At 40.5% G+C, this 18,288-nt stretch overlaps 1 protein-coding gene across 1 annotated transcript in view; it reads right to left on the bottom strand.

Annotated features, from left to right (window-relative positions):
- ANKHD1 (ankyrin repeat and KH domain containing 1) overlaps positions 1-18,288 on the bottom strand; it is a gene marked incomplete in the record, with an annotated part of 1,187,903 nt that overhangs the window by 1,128,464 nt on the left and 41,151 nt on the right. The window contains 2 exon segments of the mRNA XM_053717232.1: positions 8,419-8,566; positions 9,333-9,480. Coding sequence (XP_053573207.1) covers positions 8,419-8,566; positions 9,333-9,480 — 296 coding nt within the window.

The raw sequence follows: 18,288 nt of genomic DNA, 5'->3' as shown, positions 1-18,288 counted from the left end.
CTAGCCGTACTAATAATCTAGTAAGTGAGATCCTTACTTTAGGTCTCTTTATGTCTTTTTAAGTTGATATTGACCTAACTTACTTGTTTTTAAAATGTACCCATTTTTAAATATACTTAATAAAGTTTGATTTTTAAAATTATTTTTGTTGACGTACACCAACCTATAATGATTACACAATTTCTGTGTGGGATTTGAGTGCTAAATTGTATTCTTTTTGTGCAACTATCTTTTAGTTGCCTTTGTTGAATTAGAAGGTCCTTCCTCAGAGGCAATCTCCAAGGTGGCAAAGATGACATCTTCACTAGGTCTGCATAACAGATCCTGCGAGGCCATGCAGGAGCTATTAGAATGACCAATGCTTTCTCCTGCTTTATACGAGCAATAACTTGTGGAAGGAGCACAAACTGAGGAAACAGGTATGCTAGACCGAAATCCCAAGGACCTTTAACTGTTCCTTGGAAGTTTGGCATTCTGCCGAGACGCCATCAGATCCAACTTCGGAAACCCCCATTTGAGGGTTAACCTGGAGAACACCTCTGGATGGAGAGACCACGCCCCAGGATGAAATGTCTGACTGCTCAGAAAATCCGCTTCCCAGTTGTCCACTCCTGGAATATGGATGGTAGACAAACAATTGTGAGCTTTTGACACTGAATAATCCGTACCACCTCCTTCAAGGCTAAGGAACTCTGAGTCCCTCCCTGGTGGTTGATGTAAGCCACTGAGGTGATATTGTTCAACTGGAGTCTGATAATCCGGGCTAAGGACAATTGAGGCCAAGCCATCAGAGCATTGTAATACGCTCTCAACTCCAAGATGTTTATGGCGGGAGAGCAGACTCCTCTTGAGTCCATAGACCTTGTGCCTTTAATGAGTCCCAGACTGCTCCCTAGCCAAGCAGGCTGGCGTCCGTGGTCACAATCACCCAGGAAGGTCTCGAAAGCATGTGCCCTGCGACAGATGCTCCTGAGAAAGCCACCACAGGAGAGAGTCTCTTGACTGGTCTAGATCTATCCTCTGAGACAGATCCATTCCATTGTCTGAGCATACACAACTGCAGAGCTCTCAAATGGAATCGAGCAAAGGGAATGATGTCTATGGAAGCGACCATCAGACCAATTACCCCCATACATTGAGCCACTGATGGCCGAACAGTAGACTGTAGAGAGGCAAGATGAGAGAATTTTGGATTTTCTGATCTCCGTCAGAAAAATTTTCATAGATAGGGAATCTATTATGGTCCCTAAGAAAACCACCATGGTAGCTGGAACAAGGGAACTCTTTCCAGAATCACTTTCCATCCGTGGAACGTAGAAAAAAGGCAAGATCTCTGTATGAGAGTTTGCTTGTTAAAAAGATGGCGCCTGAACCAATATGTCGTCCAGGTAGGGCGCCACTACAATTCCAAGACCTGATCACTGTCAAAAGAGCCCCCTGAACCTTTGAGAAAATTCTGGGAGCTGTGGCAAGGCCAAAAGGAAGAGCCACAAACTGAAAGTGTTTGTATAGAAAGGCGAATCTCAGGAACTTCTAAAGATCCCTGTGGATGGAAACATGAAGATAGGCATCCTTCAAGTCTATGGTTGTCATAAACTGACCCTCTTGGATCAAAGGAAGAATGGAACAAATGGTTTCTATTTTGAAGGACAGTACCCTGAGAAACTTGAGACACTTTAGGTCTAGAATGGGGCAAAAAGTTCCCTCTTTTTGGCAACCATGAATAGATTTGAATAGAATCCAAGACCCTGTTCCCTTACCGGAACAATCACACCCAGGGAGGAAAGATTCCGAACGCATTTCAGGAATGCCTCTCTTTACCTGATCTGGATGACTTAGACTCGGCTGCAGGTTTCTTTGATTGCTTCCCCTTGTTCCAAGACCGATTGGGTTTCCAGGAAGGCTTGGGCTGTTACTGCTTAGAAGAGGAAGGATTCGTTTGAAGTTGTGAAAGGAACGAAAATTACTTTGACGTCCTTTAGGTCTGTTTTTCTTGTCTTGTGGTAGAAAAGACCCTTTTCCACCCGTAATATCAGAAATGATCTCTGCCAGACCAGGTCCAAAACAAGTTCTTAACCTTGTAAGGAAGTGCCAGAAGCTTGGACTTAAAGGTAACATCAGCTGACCAAGATTTTAGCCATAAAGCCCTGCAAGCTAAGACAGTAAAGCCAGACATATTGGCTCCTAGTCTAATAATTTGTATGTTAGCATCAGAAATAAAGAAATTGGCTAGTTTGAGAGGCTTAATCCTATCCTAGATCTCCTTCAACGGAGTCTCTGTTAAAATTGATTCAGACAAGGCATTGCACCAATAAGAAGCAGCACTTGCTACTGTGGCAATACAGACTGCAGGTTGCCATTTAAGACCCTGATGAACATACATCTTTTTCCAAATAAGCCTCCAGAGCTTCTTGTCCATGGGATCCTTAAAGGAGCAGCTATCTTCTATAGGGATCGTAGTTCTCTTCGTCAGAGTAAAAATAGCCCCTTCTACTTTAGGCACCGTGCGCCATGAATCTTTAATGGAGTCAGCAACAGGAAACATCTTTTTAAAGACGGGAAGAAGAAGAAGAAAAAAAAAAAAGAAGAAGAAAAAAAAAAGGTATCCCTGGCTTCTCCCATTAACCTCCGTCACACGGTCTGGAACAGGAAATGGGAAACACCTCCACAAAGGAAGGAACATCATAGTATTTATTAAGTTTACTAGGTTTCTTAGGATTGACAAAGACAGGAGTATCGGAGTCGACGTCTTCAGTATCAGATAAAGGAATTATACTGTCCGAATCTGAGATTTCACCCTCAGAGGCTACCGACGTATTCTCCTCATCAGAGTTATGAGAAAGGGCAACCTGTGTAGCAGTAGGTGGAACAGAAACCTTACTATCTGAATCTCTAATTTTCCTCTTGCGTTTTCACTTTAGCATAGGAAAAGCAGATAATGCCGCAGATGATACCTGTGCAGCAATCTCTGCAGGCAAATAAACGCCTCCAGGAGACTGAGAGGAACCGCAGGGCACTGCATGTGACGCCATTGAGGCTTGGAACGTTTGAGGAGAAAGCTGTGGCATTGCCTGAACAGCATCAACCTGAGAGACATTAGGCTCAGCAAAAAGAAGTTTATCTTTATATTTCAATGTCCTTGTTACACATGAACAAAAAATTGCATAGGGGTAACAATTTGGGCCTCTAAATACAATAAGCAATTATTCATAAGAGCAGACTCCTGCTCCAAATCCAAAGACGACATGGCCCCAAAAACAGTTTGAATTACACAAAAAATAAAACTGTCACTTTAAGGAAAAATGTTAAAAACAATTTCCCCCAAAGAATCAAACTAAAGATATTCTTATATTATTTTTATATATAAATAACCTGATTAAAAAAAAAAAAAAAAAAAAAAAAAAAAAAACACCTCTACACCTCAGATAAACTGAGGTGCTCCTACCTGGCCCCTCTGCAAAAATGTAATACAGTTTTTTCCTCAAACAGATCTCTGAGCACTCTGGAAACGGCTCCGTCACAACCCACTGCTCCGCTCTCAGCATATGAAGGGAAGCGCAGGCGAGTCACATGATCAGCTAAAAAGAACTGTGCCACACGCAAAATTGCGCATTCCCAATACAGCCGACAGGAACCGTCCCTACCAGAAGCGTAACGCTGATAAGTTTAAAAGATCCTAGTGAGAATCGTTCTCTCTGCAATAAGCTCTATGAGAGTACGCTGCCAAACTGAGTTATGCTGCCCAACATAGTGTCTTAAAAAGTACCACCATTGTGAACATATATTTGTCCCTTAAGTACAAAGAGAGACACATTTTTAATAAAATGTTAATCCTTCCCCTAAGTCTCTCACATCAGTGCCTGCATCCTGCCAATGTTAAAGGATAAATGTGTCCCAATAAAAATGTTGCAGCGATATTCTTGTTAAGTGCAAGCCTCCAGTACCTAGAAGACAAAATGCACTTACCTGCAATCTAGATGTCCAGCAAGTAGCCAACTCTGGCTTTTTATATGTAGGGCAGCAATATGTTAGGAAACAAAGCAAGGACTACCTTGCAACTTCCTAATTGCTTATAAGCAAACACTACTCTACTGAAGAGATTAACGTGGACTAAGCTAAACCCCCAATCCTTGCTTGCAGGGAAAGTACCCAATAAAGGATATCATTTCTTCAGACACCAAACATCACCTCCTCCATTGACAAAGGCAAAGAGAATGACTGGGGATTATGGTTAGGGGAGTGACACTTAACAGCTTTGCTGTGGTACTCTTTGCCTCCTCCTGCTGGCCAGGAGTGATATTCCCACTAGTAATTGACGTTGTGGACTCTCCATATCTTAGGAAAGATAAGTACTTTAAGATTCTGTACAGTTAAATGCATCTTTTATTAAGAAATGTTTGTTTAAGTTATTTTTTAAAAATCGCAAACGCAATATTTCATGGCCAAAATCACGATATTTTTTTCCCCATATCGCCCAGTCCTATTCTGAATAAATTGAAAAAAAAATCTCTTCTAACCCTCTTAAAGCCTTGCTAGGAATGTTTCACCACCTCCGATTAGGCCACCTCTCACACTGTCGAATCTAGTACTGAATGTGCACACAGCGCGCAAAGAAACATGCCGAAAAAGGGTCCAGGAGCCTCACCAAACTGTGAAACACAGCACGGCCTTCCTGTTTTACAATATAGTTAGGATAGGGCCATAATGGAAGGCGCATCCTGCTGTAAGTGCATCAGATGGACTCACGCACTGCAAATATGTCCTCACCTGTCATCCAGTCGCAAACTGAACTCCACTGGAGTCATACCGTCTGCCTGAAAAGGGCACTAGTAAATAGCGTGAACCAGATTGCCAATATCCTTGGATGAATCCAGTTCCACTTCCAAAATGGCAACTTACAAAGTGACCGGGGGTTTCAGAGTCATGTGTACATTTATTCTGCCTGCCTCCATCGGTGGATCCCAGTAAAATATCTCTTTTGCAAATAAAGGTTTACCCCTTTCCGGTCATATCATACATATCACAGATCTCATTCTAGGCAACAAGCCATGTAGGGGGGAAGTTAGATGTCTTCGTCCAGTCTAGGTACTACAATACAGATTCAACTCAGTGTCACGAACACAGTTTGGCTGTAAGAAAGGGAGTATAGCTCAGAAAACTGGAGGAGTCATGGGAACTTCCCTACGACCACCAGTAGCCAACAGACACAAAAGACTCTACAAAGAGGATTACATGGTCTCTCTCAGCTCCCCTGCCCTCTCTTGCAGGAAACAATCCATTGAGGATTAAACCTTGAATCATCAGCAGATCACCTCTCTCTGCCAAACTCCATGAAACAAGGCAAAGAACTACTGAGAGGGTAGGGGAAGTGGAAGGGATATGTAAAGCTTTGTTGGGGCTGTCTGCCTTCTCCTAGTGAATTTGTGGACTCTCAATGCCATTATAAACTTCTTTACTTCTATCAAATGTGCTTTGTTCTCTTTATACCCTTTGTGTGAAAGTTTTCTAGGCAAGCTCAGAAGCAGCAATGTATTACTTGGAGTTAAACACATTGGGTGAGTCAATAACAAGAGGCATATATGTGTGAAAGCACCAATCATTAGCTTGCTCTAAGTAGACTAACCTAGGTATGCTCAGAAGCAGCAAAGGATACCAAGAGAAAAAGCAAATTTGATGATAGATGTAAAATGTAAAGTTGTTTAATAAAGCATGCTATGAATCATAAAAAAAGTTTGGAATTTGACTTTACTATCCCTTTAACATGATAGTAATGAATGAAGTTGTTGCCTCTCCATGCCATTAGAAAGAAATTCTGCTAGTTCCGAACAAGTGATAAATTAACAACTAGTAAAACTAATTGTAACAGAGGATACAATCCAGTTTTAGAAAAGATCCAGTTCCACAATAGTATAGTATCAGTGAACTCTGCTAGAACAGAGATTATTACAATATTAAAAGTGTTCCATATCATTCAGACTTTATTGTTCTCAACTAGGAACATGCACGCATACAGTAACAAGGCTAAAAGTTAAAAACACAAACTCAGTGGATTGCACAATCGCAATATGTACTGCAGAAAGTAATCTGTGACTATTAACAGTCCTCAGTCCGTAAATAATTATGAGTAAACTAAGCCCTTACAATCCGAGGGCTGCTTTAATATTACTTGTAATGTTAATAAGGACCAGAGGCTGTCATATAGATCACTAAGTTAAGAGTACATTACTTTTACCACAAGAGCAAGCTGATTAAAAAAAACGGACAGGAGAGACAGAGCTGCTCCTGACGGACCCCTTACGCGCGTTTCACGAACGCTTCCTCAGAGGGGGTGCGGGCCGCTGCTACTCAGCGTGGTATATGGAGACTATTAGCCCACCTCCTCCTGATCATTCGTCAATACGATACGTGTTGTCTACCTAGGATTGGATGAATAGATTGTCAATAAAACAGTATAGTTCAGACGCCTCCCTTGTTAATCGTCATAAAGCGGGTGTGTACAAACAAGTGTGTCATGGTTAATATCTTCCAATCCTTAGTTCGTAAGTCACATCTAGAATGGGTGTGTAATAGACAGTTGTCATTGGAGGATCATATAAACACAGCAACAATCATCGTGCAAAGACATTAGCAATATTAATACACAAATGTAAAAGCATACTTCATATCATTTACACGTTATATATATATATATATATATATACCAATCAATTCTTTCAGTGATCCTAGGTAGACAACACCTATCGTATTGACGAATGATCAGGAGGAGGTGGGCTAATAGTCTCCATATACCACGCTGAGTAGCAGCAGCCCGCACCCCCTCTGAGGAAGCGTTCGTGAAACGCGCGTAAGGGGTCCGTCAGGAGCAGCTCTGTCTCTCCTGTCCGTTTTTTTAATCAGCTTGCTCTTGTGGTAAAAGTAATGTACTCTTAACTTAGTGATCTGACAGCCTCTGGTCCTTATTAACATTACAAGTAATATTAAAGCAGCCCTCGGATTGTAAGGGCTTAGTTTACTCATAATTATTTACGTACTGACGACTGTTAATAGCCACAGATTACTTTCTGCAGTACATATTGCGATTGTGCAATCCACTGAGTTTAAGTGTTTTTAACTTTTAGCCTTGTTACTGTATGCGTGCATGTTCCTAGTTGATAACAATAAAGTGTAAATGTATGAATGATATGGAACACTTTTAATATTGTAATAATCTCTGTTCTAGCAGAGTTCACAGATACTATACTATTGTGGAACTGGTTCTTTTCTAAAACTGGATTGTATCCTCTGTTACAAATTAGTTTTACTAGTTGTTGTATGTTTCTAAACCAGTTAACCACAACAGGTATTTCTTGTAATAATTTAAGCATTCATGTGCTTTTATATATATATATATATATATATATATATATATATATATATATATATATATATATATATATATATATATATATATATATATATATATATATATATATATATATATATGATAATAAGATAAGATAATAAGATAAGATAATACCAGAGATACCTGTTACTTTATGCCACTCTGCTACCCCCTAACCCATTTTCTAAAGTGATAAATTAAGTTTTACCTATCTTTAATACTGACTGGACTGGTAACTAACTCACTATCTCTTATCAAGTTACTTTTTTGAGAAAAGGCAAATTATAGTACAGGAGAAATATATGAATTTACTTTCATCAAATAGTGCAGTCTTTTTATATGCATGCTTTCCATGCCACCAGTTCATACTGAGCATATGCAAGAGTTCGTATTGTATATGTATACAAGTCTGATTTGCTAAAAGCCGTTACAAAATATAGGGGCAGGGGAATGCAATTTCAAGGTTTTACAGAATAAAATATATTGCATTGTCTTTTTACTATGCATTTGTTGATGGTGCAATTCTACTTTATTTATTGGTCCTTTAACTGGAGAAAGCAGTAATAGCAGAAGAGATATGCAGTTGGATCAGTCCTCACTGCAGAGGAAGAGGAGGGAGAGATGACTAAATCTACTGTTTCCATACATCTATTTTTCATTGGCATACCATAAAGCACTTTAATAATTATGGGATTAAATTTATACAATGGTCTTCCATATGTGGGCTTTTACTGCAACTTCCACATTTACAAAGAAGCAGGCAAATGCTGTAAAAAAACAACTTACTTTAAGGTCATTCTATGTGTTAATGTGTGCGCGTGTGTGTGTGTGTGTGTGTGTGTGTGTGTGTGTGTATAGCTGTAATCTTGGAAAGCTGATTTGAGGTTTAATAAAGCTATGAGGCTGAAAGCAGCTGCAGAGCCTGATTGAGGCATAATGTGGATATGTGGCTTTTGATCTGATGTTCATTATTTATATTACATTATTTAGTTCTTTATTAAAATTATCAATCACGATTATACAGAAAATGTAGATACCTGTTGAGGACTGGGCATTGACATCCGCAGAGTGAACAAGTAAAAGTTTTACTATATCCACATAACCACCATTGGCAGCAGCCATTAAAGGTGTAATGTCACCTTTGTTTCCTCGATCTTCAACATTGGCATGCATAGCAAGCAAAACCTAAAAACATACAAACATTTTAAATATTCTCCAATATTAACAGCACAAAAATGCTCATTCTACACAAATTGTTTAAAAAAAAAAAAAAAAAAATCTACAAAACCAGAGTGGTTTTCTACAGTTGAAGCGATCTTTCATCTCCTTGTCAAAGGAGGATATATATGCTTTGGCAAGAATATGTAAAGTCTTACCAGGTAGAAACAGAAATTTGGGATTACTTCATTTTGGGTGGGGGGGGGGGGGTAAATCAAATGCTGGGAGGGTTATGCTTTTTTCAGTGGACAGGGGCTCCTTCAGATCCTCATTCACCAAAAGAGCTCAAACTACTGAGTATGAGATTTCTCAAAGATAAAAGAAAATGTAGAATTCCATTCTCCTCTTGGAAAAGCTCAGTTACGTTAGCTATAGATTGCTGGTGTTCTGTGGTGATAATGCACACTACTGCAATAAACAGCAGAACCACAATCTTGATAATTGCAGTACTGTACAGCTAGTTAAAATATTAAGACTGCTCAATTAAAAAATGAACAATGTCAATACTAAACATAAGTAGCAATTAATCTAAATGGCTCCGGGACCAAAAATTTAAAACCAGTTTTAAATTCTAAATGTCCTGGATGTCAAGCTATATACGTTCTGCACACCTCATATAATTAGAACCAGGGTTCTATCACTTAATAAATGTCTAATTTTCTACTGTAAAAAAGGTATTAAAATACAGATTAACAGTCATGCTTATCTCTAACATTTTGATAGTGCTACTTACTTGAGCCAATTCATAATAACCAGCAGAACATGCCAAACAAAGAAGACTTTCTCCCTCCTCTGTGTGCTCATTTACACTTCTACCTTCATCAAGCAGTTTACGGACAGCGTTGACATCTCCATCAGAGCAGGCTTCTGCTAAACTCCGACTACAAATATATATATATATATATATAAGGAAAGTAAATAGCATAATTTTCTATAGTGTTTATCCTAAAAGCGTAAATTCATTTATTCTCTCAAACACTGTAAGGTTCTACATTTATTATTAGTTCACAGTCTCAAATTCCAACACTATGGATTCTGCATTTAGATTTTTTTTTATTTTTTTAAAATTGAAAATCATGCAATTTTGCTTCATTATCCCCACTTTCTGCTTTGAAAGGAAATTTATAGGAATAGAATTTCTAATCGTAAAATATTAAAGGGACAGTCTAAATAGAATTTTTTGTTTTAAAAAGATAGATAATTCCTTTATTACCCACTCCCCAGTTTTGCATTACCAACACTATAATAGAAATAAATTTTCCCTCTGTGATTACCTTGTATCTAAGCCTTTGCCGACTGCCCCCTTATTTCAGTTCTTTTGACAGACTTGCATTTATCCAATGTATTTTTTATTTTTTTTATTATTATTATAGAAAAAAATGCTATCAAACACATTAATAAAAGGTGTCCTGATTCTACACACAAAACTGCAGGTATCCATAAAAAATAAGATAAGTAAATAAGGATATAGGAGTCCTGATAGCAACAAAATACAATGAGGTTAGTTAGCCAATTAATATGATGATCCCATGACAGCAGTAAGGACACAACACTTCTAATTTGAAAGATGGCATAACCATATTTCAAATAAGGGTTCTTCTGATCTTGCTGTACAAATCCAAAGCCAAAGCACATCAAATTAGACCTGCACATATTCTCATAATAGTCAAATACCCCTATAAGTGGTGGGTAAAATATGTCCTATGCAAGAGCCTCAACACAAGCAATAATTAAGTACTAATTAAGTAATACCATATATTATAAATAAATCTAGAAACAAATACTATTTAACTATGTTTAATAAATATTGAAGCATATAATGTACACTTATAGCTGTATGGTATTGTAGCTATAGGACTATTTAAAATTAAAGGGATAGGAAAGTCAAAATTAAAACTTGTATGATTCAGATAGAGCATGTTATTTTAAGACACTTAAATTCACTTTGGTTTTCAAAAAGTGCTTTGTTATCTTGAAATCCCTTGTTGAAAAAGAATATGCACATATCCTACACAAGTGGGAGCTAGCTACTGATTAGTGCCTGCACACATCTGTCTCTTGTGATGTGTTTCTTCAGCAAAAGATAACAAGATAATGAAGCAAATTTGAGAAAAGTAGTAAATTGGAAAGTTGTTTAAAATTGTATGTTCTACCCAAATCATGAAATAAAATGTTGGGGTTTCCTCTCCTTTTAACTCCTATTTTCCAGATGAGGTTTACTCAAAAAAACTGCCAAATTATAATTTAAAAAGAGGGAGAGAGTCTTAAATTTAATTAAAAAAAGAAAATTTATCATCAGGTAAGAATAAATTTTGTTTTCTTTCCAATCTGGGAACCAATACCCAAGCTAGGGCACAGAATGAAAGGGAAGGAGAGCAAGACAGGCGGACCTAAACAAAAGGCACCACCGCTTGAAGAACCTCTCTCAGCCGAGGCAAACGTTTTAAATTTGTAGAATTTGGAAACAATATGCATTGAGGACAATGTCGCCGCCTTGCAGATTGCCCCACAGAAGCTTTATTTTTTTAAAAGCCCAGGAAGAAGAGACAGCCCTAGTGGAATGAGCCATAATTCTCTCAGGAGGCTGTTGTCCAGCTGTCTCATAAGCTAACCGGATAACACTTCTCAACCAGAGAAAAAGAGTAGTAGAAGTGGCCTTCTGACCCTTACGCTTAGCAGAAAAAAAACATCGAACAGGGCAGATGATTGCCAAAAATCTTTAGTAGCTTGAAGGTAAAATTTTAGAGCACGCACATCCGGGTTATGAAAAATTGATTTTGCGATCCGATACCACCTTGGGAAGAAATCCCAACTTAGTACGAAGGACCGCCTCCGCATAAAAAATAAAAAAAAAAGATAAGGGGAATCACATTGCAGACCTGAAAGCTCAGAAACTCTGCGAGCAGAAGAAATGGCAAGAAGAAACAAAACCTTCCAAGATAACTTAATATCAACCGAATGCATCAGCTCAAACAGAGTTGCAAAAAAACTTTAACAACAAGATTAAGGGACCAAGGAGGAGCAACAGATTTAAACACAGGCCGAATCTTAACCAGGGCTTGAACAAAGGAATGAACATCTGGCAGATCTGCCAGACATTTGTGCAAAAGAAAAAAAAGATAGTCAGCATTCAGAAGGGTCAGATATCTGCTCTGACCAACCTTTCTCCTGAGGGTTAACATTAAGGATACCTCTGAGTGGAGAGCCCACTCCACTGGATGAAAAGTCTGCCTGCTCAGAAAATCTGCTTCCCAGTTGTCCACCCCTGGAATGTGGATGACTGATAGGAGATAATTGTGAGATTCCGCCCACTTGATAATGCGGGTTACCTCCTTCATAGTCAACTAACTCAAGAGTTCCTCCCTGGTGATTGATGTATGCCACCAAGGTGATGTTGTCCGATTGGAATTGGATAAACTGGACCAAAGCTAGTTGGGGCCAGGCTGTTAAGGCATTGAAGATCACTCAACTCTAGGATGCTTATGGGAAGAGAAGACTCAGAGTCCAAAGACCCTAAGCTTTTAAAGGAGCCCCAAACTGCTCCCCAGCCCGACAGGCTGGTGTCCGTGGTCACAATCTCACAGGAAGGTCTCAGGAAACATGTACCCTGAGACAGATTGTCATGCGAAATCCACCAAGAAAGGGAATCTCTTGTTAGAGGATCCAGAGCTATCCTCTGCGAGAGATCCGAGTGATCTCCGTTCCATTGACTGAGCATGCATAGTTGTAGTGGTCTCAGAAGGAACCGAGCAAAAGGAATGATGTCCATGGAAGCAACCATCAGACCAATTACTTCCATACACTAAGTCACTGATGGACAAACAGAGTACTGAAGAGAAAGGCAAGAAGCCAGAATTTTGGATTTTCTGACATCCATCAGAAAAAAAGGAAATTTATGCTTACCTGATAAATTTATTTCTTTTACGATATGACGAGTCCACAGATTTCATCCTTACTTGTGGGATTTAACCTCCTGCTAGCAGGAAGTGGCAAAGAGCCCCACAGCAGAGCTGTATATATAGCTCCTCCCTTCCCTCCACCTCCAGTCATTCGACCGAAGTTAGGAAAAGAAAGGAAAAGCCAAAGGTGCAGAGGTGACTAAAGTTTAATAAAAATAAATACATACCTGTCTTAGAAATGACAGGGTGGGCCGTGGACTTGTCATATCGTAAAAGAAATACATTTATCAGGTAAGCATAAATTTCCTTTTCTTTTAACAAGATATGACGAGCCCACGGATTTCATCCTTACTTGTGGGATACAATACCAAAGCTACAGGACACGGATGAAAGGGAGGGACAAGACAGGAACCTAAATGGAAGGCACCACTGCTTGAAGAACCTCTCCCCCAAAACCAGGCTCAGAAGAAGCAAAAGTATCAAATTTGGAAAATTTGGAAAAAGTGTGAAGAGACGACCAAGTTGCAGCCTTGCAAATCTGTTCAACAGAAGCATCGTTTTTAAATGCCCATGAGGAAGCCACAGCCCTAGTAGAATGAGCCGTAATTCTTTCAGAAGGCTGCTGTCCAGCAGTCTCATATGTCAGACGGATGATACTCTTCAGCCAAAAAGAAAGAGGTAGCCGTAGCTTTCTGACCCCTACGCTTTCCAGAAAAAACAATGAATAATGAAGATGATTGACGGAAATCCTTAGTCGTCTGAAAGTAAAGCTTCAAGGCATGGACCACGTCCAAGTTATGCAACAGACGCTCCTTCTTAGAAGGATTAGGACATAATGAAGGAACAACAATTTCCTGATTAATATTCTTATTTGAAACAACCTTAGGAAGGAACCCAGGTTTGGTACGTAAAACCACCTTATCAGAATGAAAGATAAGATAAGGCGAGTCACATTGTAACGCTGAAAGCTCAAACTCTACGAGCAGAAGAAATAGCAACCAAAAATAAAACTTTCCAAGCTAACAACTTAATATCTATGGAATGCATGGGTTCAAACGGAACCCCTTCAAGAACATTAAGAACTAAATTCAAACTCCAGGGTGGAGCAATTGGTCTAAACATAGGCTTGATTCTGGTCAGAGCCTGATAAAAAGACTGAACATCTGGAACATCTGCCAAACGTTTGTGTAGTAAAATTGACAAAGCAGAGATTTGTCCCTTTAAGGAACTTGCTGATAACCCTTTCTCCAATCGTTCTTGGAGAAAAGACAGAATCCTGGAAATCCTAACTCTACTCCATGAGTAGCCCTTGGATTAGCACCATAAAAGATATTTACGCCATATCTTATGGTAGATCTTTCTAGTGACAGGCTTGCGTGCCTGAATCAAAGTATCAATGACAATCAGAGAACCCCCGCTTAGATAAAATCAAGCGTTCAATCTCCAAGCAGTCAGCTGCAGAGAAACTAGATTTGGGTGTTGGAAGGGTCCCTGATTGAGAATGTCCTGCCTCAATGGAAGCTTCCACGGCGGCATAGAGGACATGTCCACTAGATCAGCATACCAAGTCCTGCGAGGCCACGCAGGCGCGATTAGAATTACTGAAGCCCTCTCCTGTTTGATCCGCGCAATCACCCGGGGAAGGAGAGCAAACGGTGGAAACACATCAGCTAGTTTGAACGACCAAAGGCACTGCCAAGGCATCCATCAGTTCGGCCTGAGGATCCCTTGATCTGAATCCTTATCTCGGGAGCTTGGCATTCTGACGAGACGCCATCAGATCCAACTCCGGTCTGCACCATCTGAGAATCAGGGTGGCAAAGAACTCCGGATGGAGTTCCCACTCCCCTGGATGGAACGTCTGTCTGCTCAAAAAGTCCGCTTCCCAGTTGTCCACTCCTGGGATGTAGATTGCTGACAGATAAGAGTGGGCCTCCGCCCACGAATTATCTTGGATACTTCTGACATCGCTAAGGAACTTCTTGTTCCTCCCTGATGATTGATGTAAGCCACAGTCATGATGTTGTCCGACTGAAAGCGGATGAATTTGGCCGAAGCCAACTGAGGCCACGCCTGAAGCGCATTGAAAATTGCTCTCAATTCCAGAATATGGATTGGAAAAAGAGACACCGACCGAGTCCACACACCCTGAGCCTTCAGGGAATTCCAGACTGCACCCCATCCTAGTAGACTGGTGTCCGTTGTCACCATCACCCATGAGGGTCTGCGGAAGCACGTCCCTTGGAACAGATGATCCAGTGATAACCACCAAAGAAGAGAGTCTCTTGTCTCCTGATCCAGATCTATCTGAGGAGACAAATTTGCATAATCTCCGTTCCACTGCCTGAGCATGCTCAGTTGTAGTGGTCTTAGATGAAAACGAGCAAACGGAATGATGTCCATTGCCGCCACCAGCAATCCAATTACCTCCATGCACTGAGCCACTGATGGCCGAGGATTGGACTGAAGGGCTTGGCATGTATTCTGAATCTTTGACTTTCTGACCTGCGTCAAGAAAATTTTCATAGATATGTAATCTATTAAGAGTTCCCAAGAAGGGAACCCTTGTCTGTGGAATTAATTAACTCTTTTCTAGAATCACCTTCCACCCGTGAGTTCTCAGAAAGGACAGAACCATGGCTGTATGAGACTTTGTAATATGCTAAGACGGCGCCTGGATCAGAATATCGTCCAGATAGGGCGCCACTCCAATGCCCCGCGGCCTGAGAACCGCCAGAAGTGACCCTAGAACCTTTGTGAAGATCCTGGGTGCTGTGGCCAACCCAAAGGGAAGAACCACAAACTGAAAATGTTTGTCCAGAAAGGCAAACCTTAGGACCTGGTGATGATCCTTGTGGATAGGAATATGAAGATATGCATCCTTCAAGTCCACGGTAGTCATATATTGACCCTCCTGGATCAACGGTAGAATTGATCTTGAAGGATGGGACTCTGAGGAACTTGTTTAGACTTTTTAAATCTAAAATAGGATGAAACGTGCCCTCTTTTTTGGGAACCACGAAAAGATTTGAGTAAAACCCCTGCCCTTGTTCCAGTATTGGAACGGGTCGAATTACTCCCATAGTAAAAAGGTCTTTTACACAACTTAAGAACGCCTCTCTTTTTATCTGGTCTACAGACAATCATGAAAGAAACCACCTCCCCCTTGGGAGATAATTTTTTTTAATTCCAGCTGATACCCTTGGGACACGATTTCCAGTGTCCAAGGATCCTGAACATCTCTTACCCAAGTCTGGGCAAAGAGAGAAAGTCTGCCCCCTACTAGATCCGGTCCCAGATCGGGGGCAGCCCCTTCATGCTGTCTTGGTAGCAGCAGCGGGCTTCTTGGGTTGCTTACCCTTGTTCCAAGCCTGGTTAGATCTCCAGTCGGACTTGGCCTGAGCAAAATTCCCTTCCTGCTTGGCGGAAGAAGAAGCGGGGACTCCTTAGAAGTTCCGAAAGGAACGAAAATTATTTTGTTTACCCCTCAGTTTAGCAGTTCTATCCTGAGGTAGGAGATGACCCTTACCCTCCAGTAATGTCAGAAATGATTTCTTTCAAGTCAGACCCGAATAGGGTTTTTCTCTTGAAAGGAATAGCCAAAAGCTTTGACTTAGATGACACATCAGCAGAGCATGATTTTAACCACAGTGCTCTACGCGCTAAAATGGCAAATCCGGCATTCTTAGCCGCCAATTTGGCAATCTGAAAGGCGGCATCTGTAATAAAAGAATTAGCCAGCTTAAGAGCCTTAATTCTATCTAAGATATCCTCTAAAGGAGTCTCAGTCTTAAGAGACTCTTCTAATGTATCAAACCAGAAGGCCGCCGCAGTGGTAACTGGTACAATGCAGGCCGTCGGTTGTAAAAGGAAACCCTGATGAATAAACAGTTTCTTCAGAAGACCCTCCAATTTCTTAGCCATAGGGTCTTTGAAAGCACAACTGTCCTCAATAGGAATAGTTGTACGCTTAGCCAGGGTAGATATAGGTCCCTACACCTTAGGGACTGTTTGCCAAGAGTTCCGAACAGTGTCAGATATGGGATACATTTTCTTAATAATCTCTGAAATTCTCTTAGTAACCGGAAAAACATCAGTGTAAGCAGGTACCTCTAAGTATTTGTCAATTTTACACAATTTCTCTGGTGGTACCTCAATAGAGTCACAGTCATCTAGAGTAGCTAAAATCTCCCGAAGTAACAGGCGGAGGTGTTCAAGCTTAAATCTAAAGGACATGACGTCCGAGTCCGTCTGAGGTAACACTTCCCGAATCGGAAAGTTCCCCCTCAGACAGAAGTTCCCTGACCCCCAAATCAGATCCCTGTGAGGGTACATCGGAAATAGCTAACAAAGCATCAGAGGACTCAGTATTCACATTGATTTCTATCCTGCTGCGTTTGCCCTGTAACACTGGCAACTTAGATAATACCTCTGTAAGGGTAGTTGACATAACTGCAGCCATATCCTGCAGAGTAAATGAATTAGACCCGGTTGAAGAACCAGGCGACGCTTGGGTGGGCGTTAAAGGTTGTGACGCTTGGGAAGAATTTGGCGGTTCACCCCGATTCTCCTCAGACTGAGAATCATCCTTAGACACATTTTCTTTACATAAAATCTGTGCTTTGTAAGGCCCTCTCAGTACGCGAGGGACAAAAAATGAGAGGGGGTTCCACAGTGGCATCTAAACACATAGACCAAGGAGTTTCCTCAGTTTCAGACATGTTAAACAGACTAGCAATAGTAATAATAGTCATTCTTAGCTTAAAATATTGAGCTCTGAATTCAAATTATATATTAACAAAAATGTTAATACAAAAACTGTACTGCGCCTTTAAATAAGAAAGGCAACAATTTTTCTGATATCTTCAAAACGTGTCTGACAATAAAAATTATTTTAAATGTGCCCAAAATACTCTAACAGTATTGCATCCACTTGCTGAGATGTGTAAGAAAAAATATAACATCGATTTAACAGTTATTTATTTATTATATTTATTCAGGCCCCTGCACCACGCCACAGCTCTGCTGGGGTGCCTACCTGCCCCCAGAATACACTGCTGCTGCTTGAGAAGCTTTTCAGGCCCTTTGAAAGTCAAGACAACTTAGGCCCCACCACAGTTCAGGACTCTGCTGCCTATGCGATCCGGATGATACTGTGCGTCCGAGCGCGCGAAAAAAGGCCCCGCCCATCGTGGGCGTATCTCTAGCCTGACTAAGAGCCGCATGGGTTGCAAAGAAAACAACAAACATGTCGATGCCCTACTTGCATATACCACAGATATCGAGTGAAACATCGTAAAAACCACTGCACTCCCTCAGGCCAGTGATAAAAATAACAATGACAGCCCTTAAGCAAAACCGCAACTCCCAGCGTCTAGCCCCCCTTGAATAAGCCTCAAATATATATTTTACATACTTTGACAATCAATATAAAGGGATTCCAGGTACACAATTTCATTACATATAGTGCATATTGCTTACCCCTCCCCATATAGGGAATAATGTCAGCCTGTTCTGATGCATCAAGTCTCCCCAGAAACAAAAGACTGAACATACCTCAATGCTGCTTGTAGCAAGACACCGTTCTCCACACTGAAGATTTTTCTTACACTACCTTCAGCTGTGCTGTGGGAACCATAATGGATCTTAGATAACGTTTGCTAAGATCATCAACATCAGGGCAGAAAATAAGATGTCTCCACTCCTCTTGGGAAGTAAGACTGACAATTTCTCCCTGAGAAAAATAGTACTCACTGGCACTATTTTAAAATAAAAAACTTCTTGATTGAG

Source organism: Bombina bombina, chromosome 6 (assembly GCF_027579735.1).
Source record: "Bombina bombina isolate aBomBom1 chromosome 6, aBomBom1.pri, whole genome shotgun sequence".
Lineage (NCBI taxonomy): Eukaryota > Metazoa > Chordata > Amphibia > Anura > Bombinatoridae > Bombina > Bombina bombina.
The sequence above is the reverse complement of the archived record's forward strand: the minus strand, read 5'-3'. Positions and strand labels throughout refer to the sequence as shown.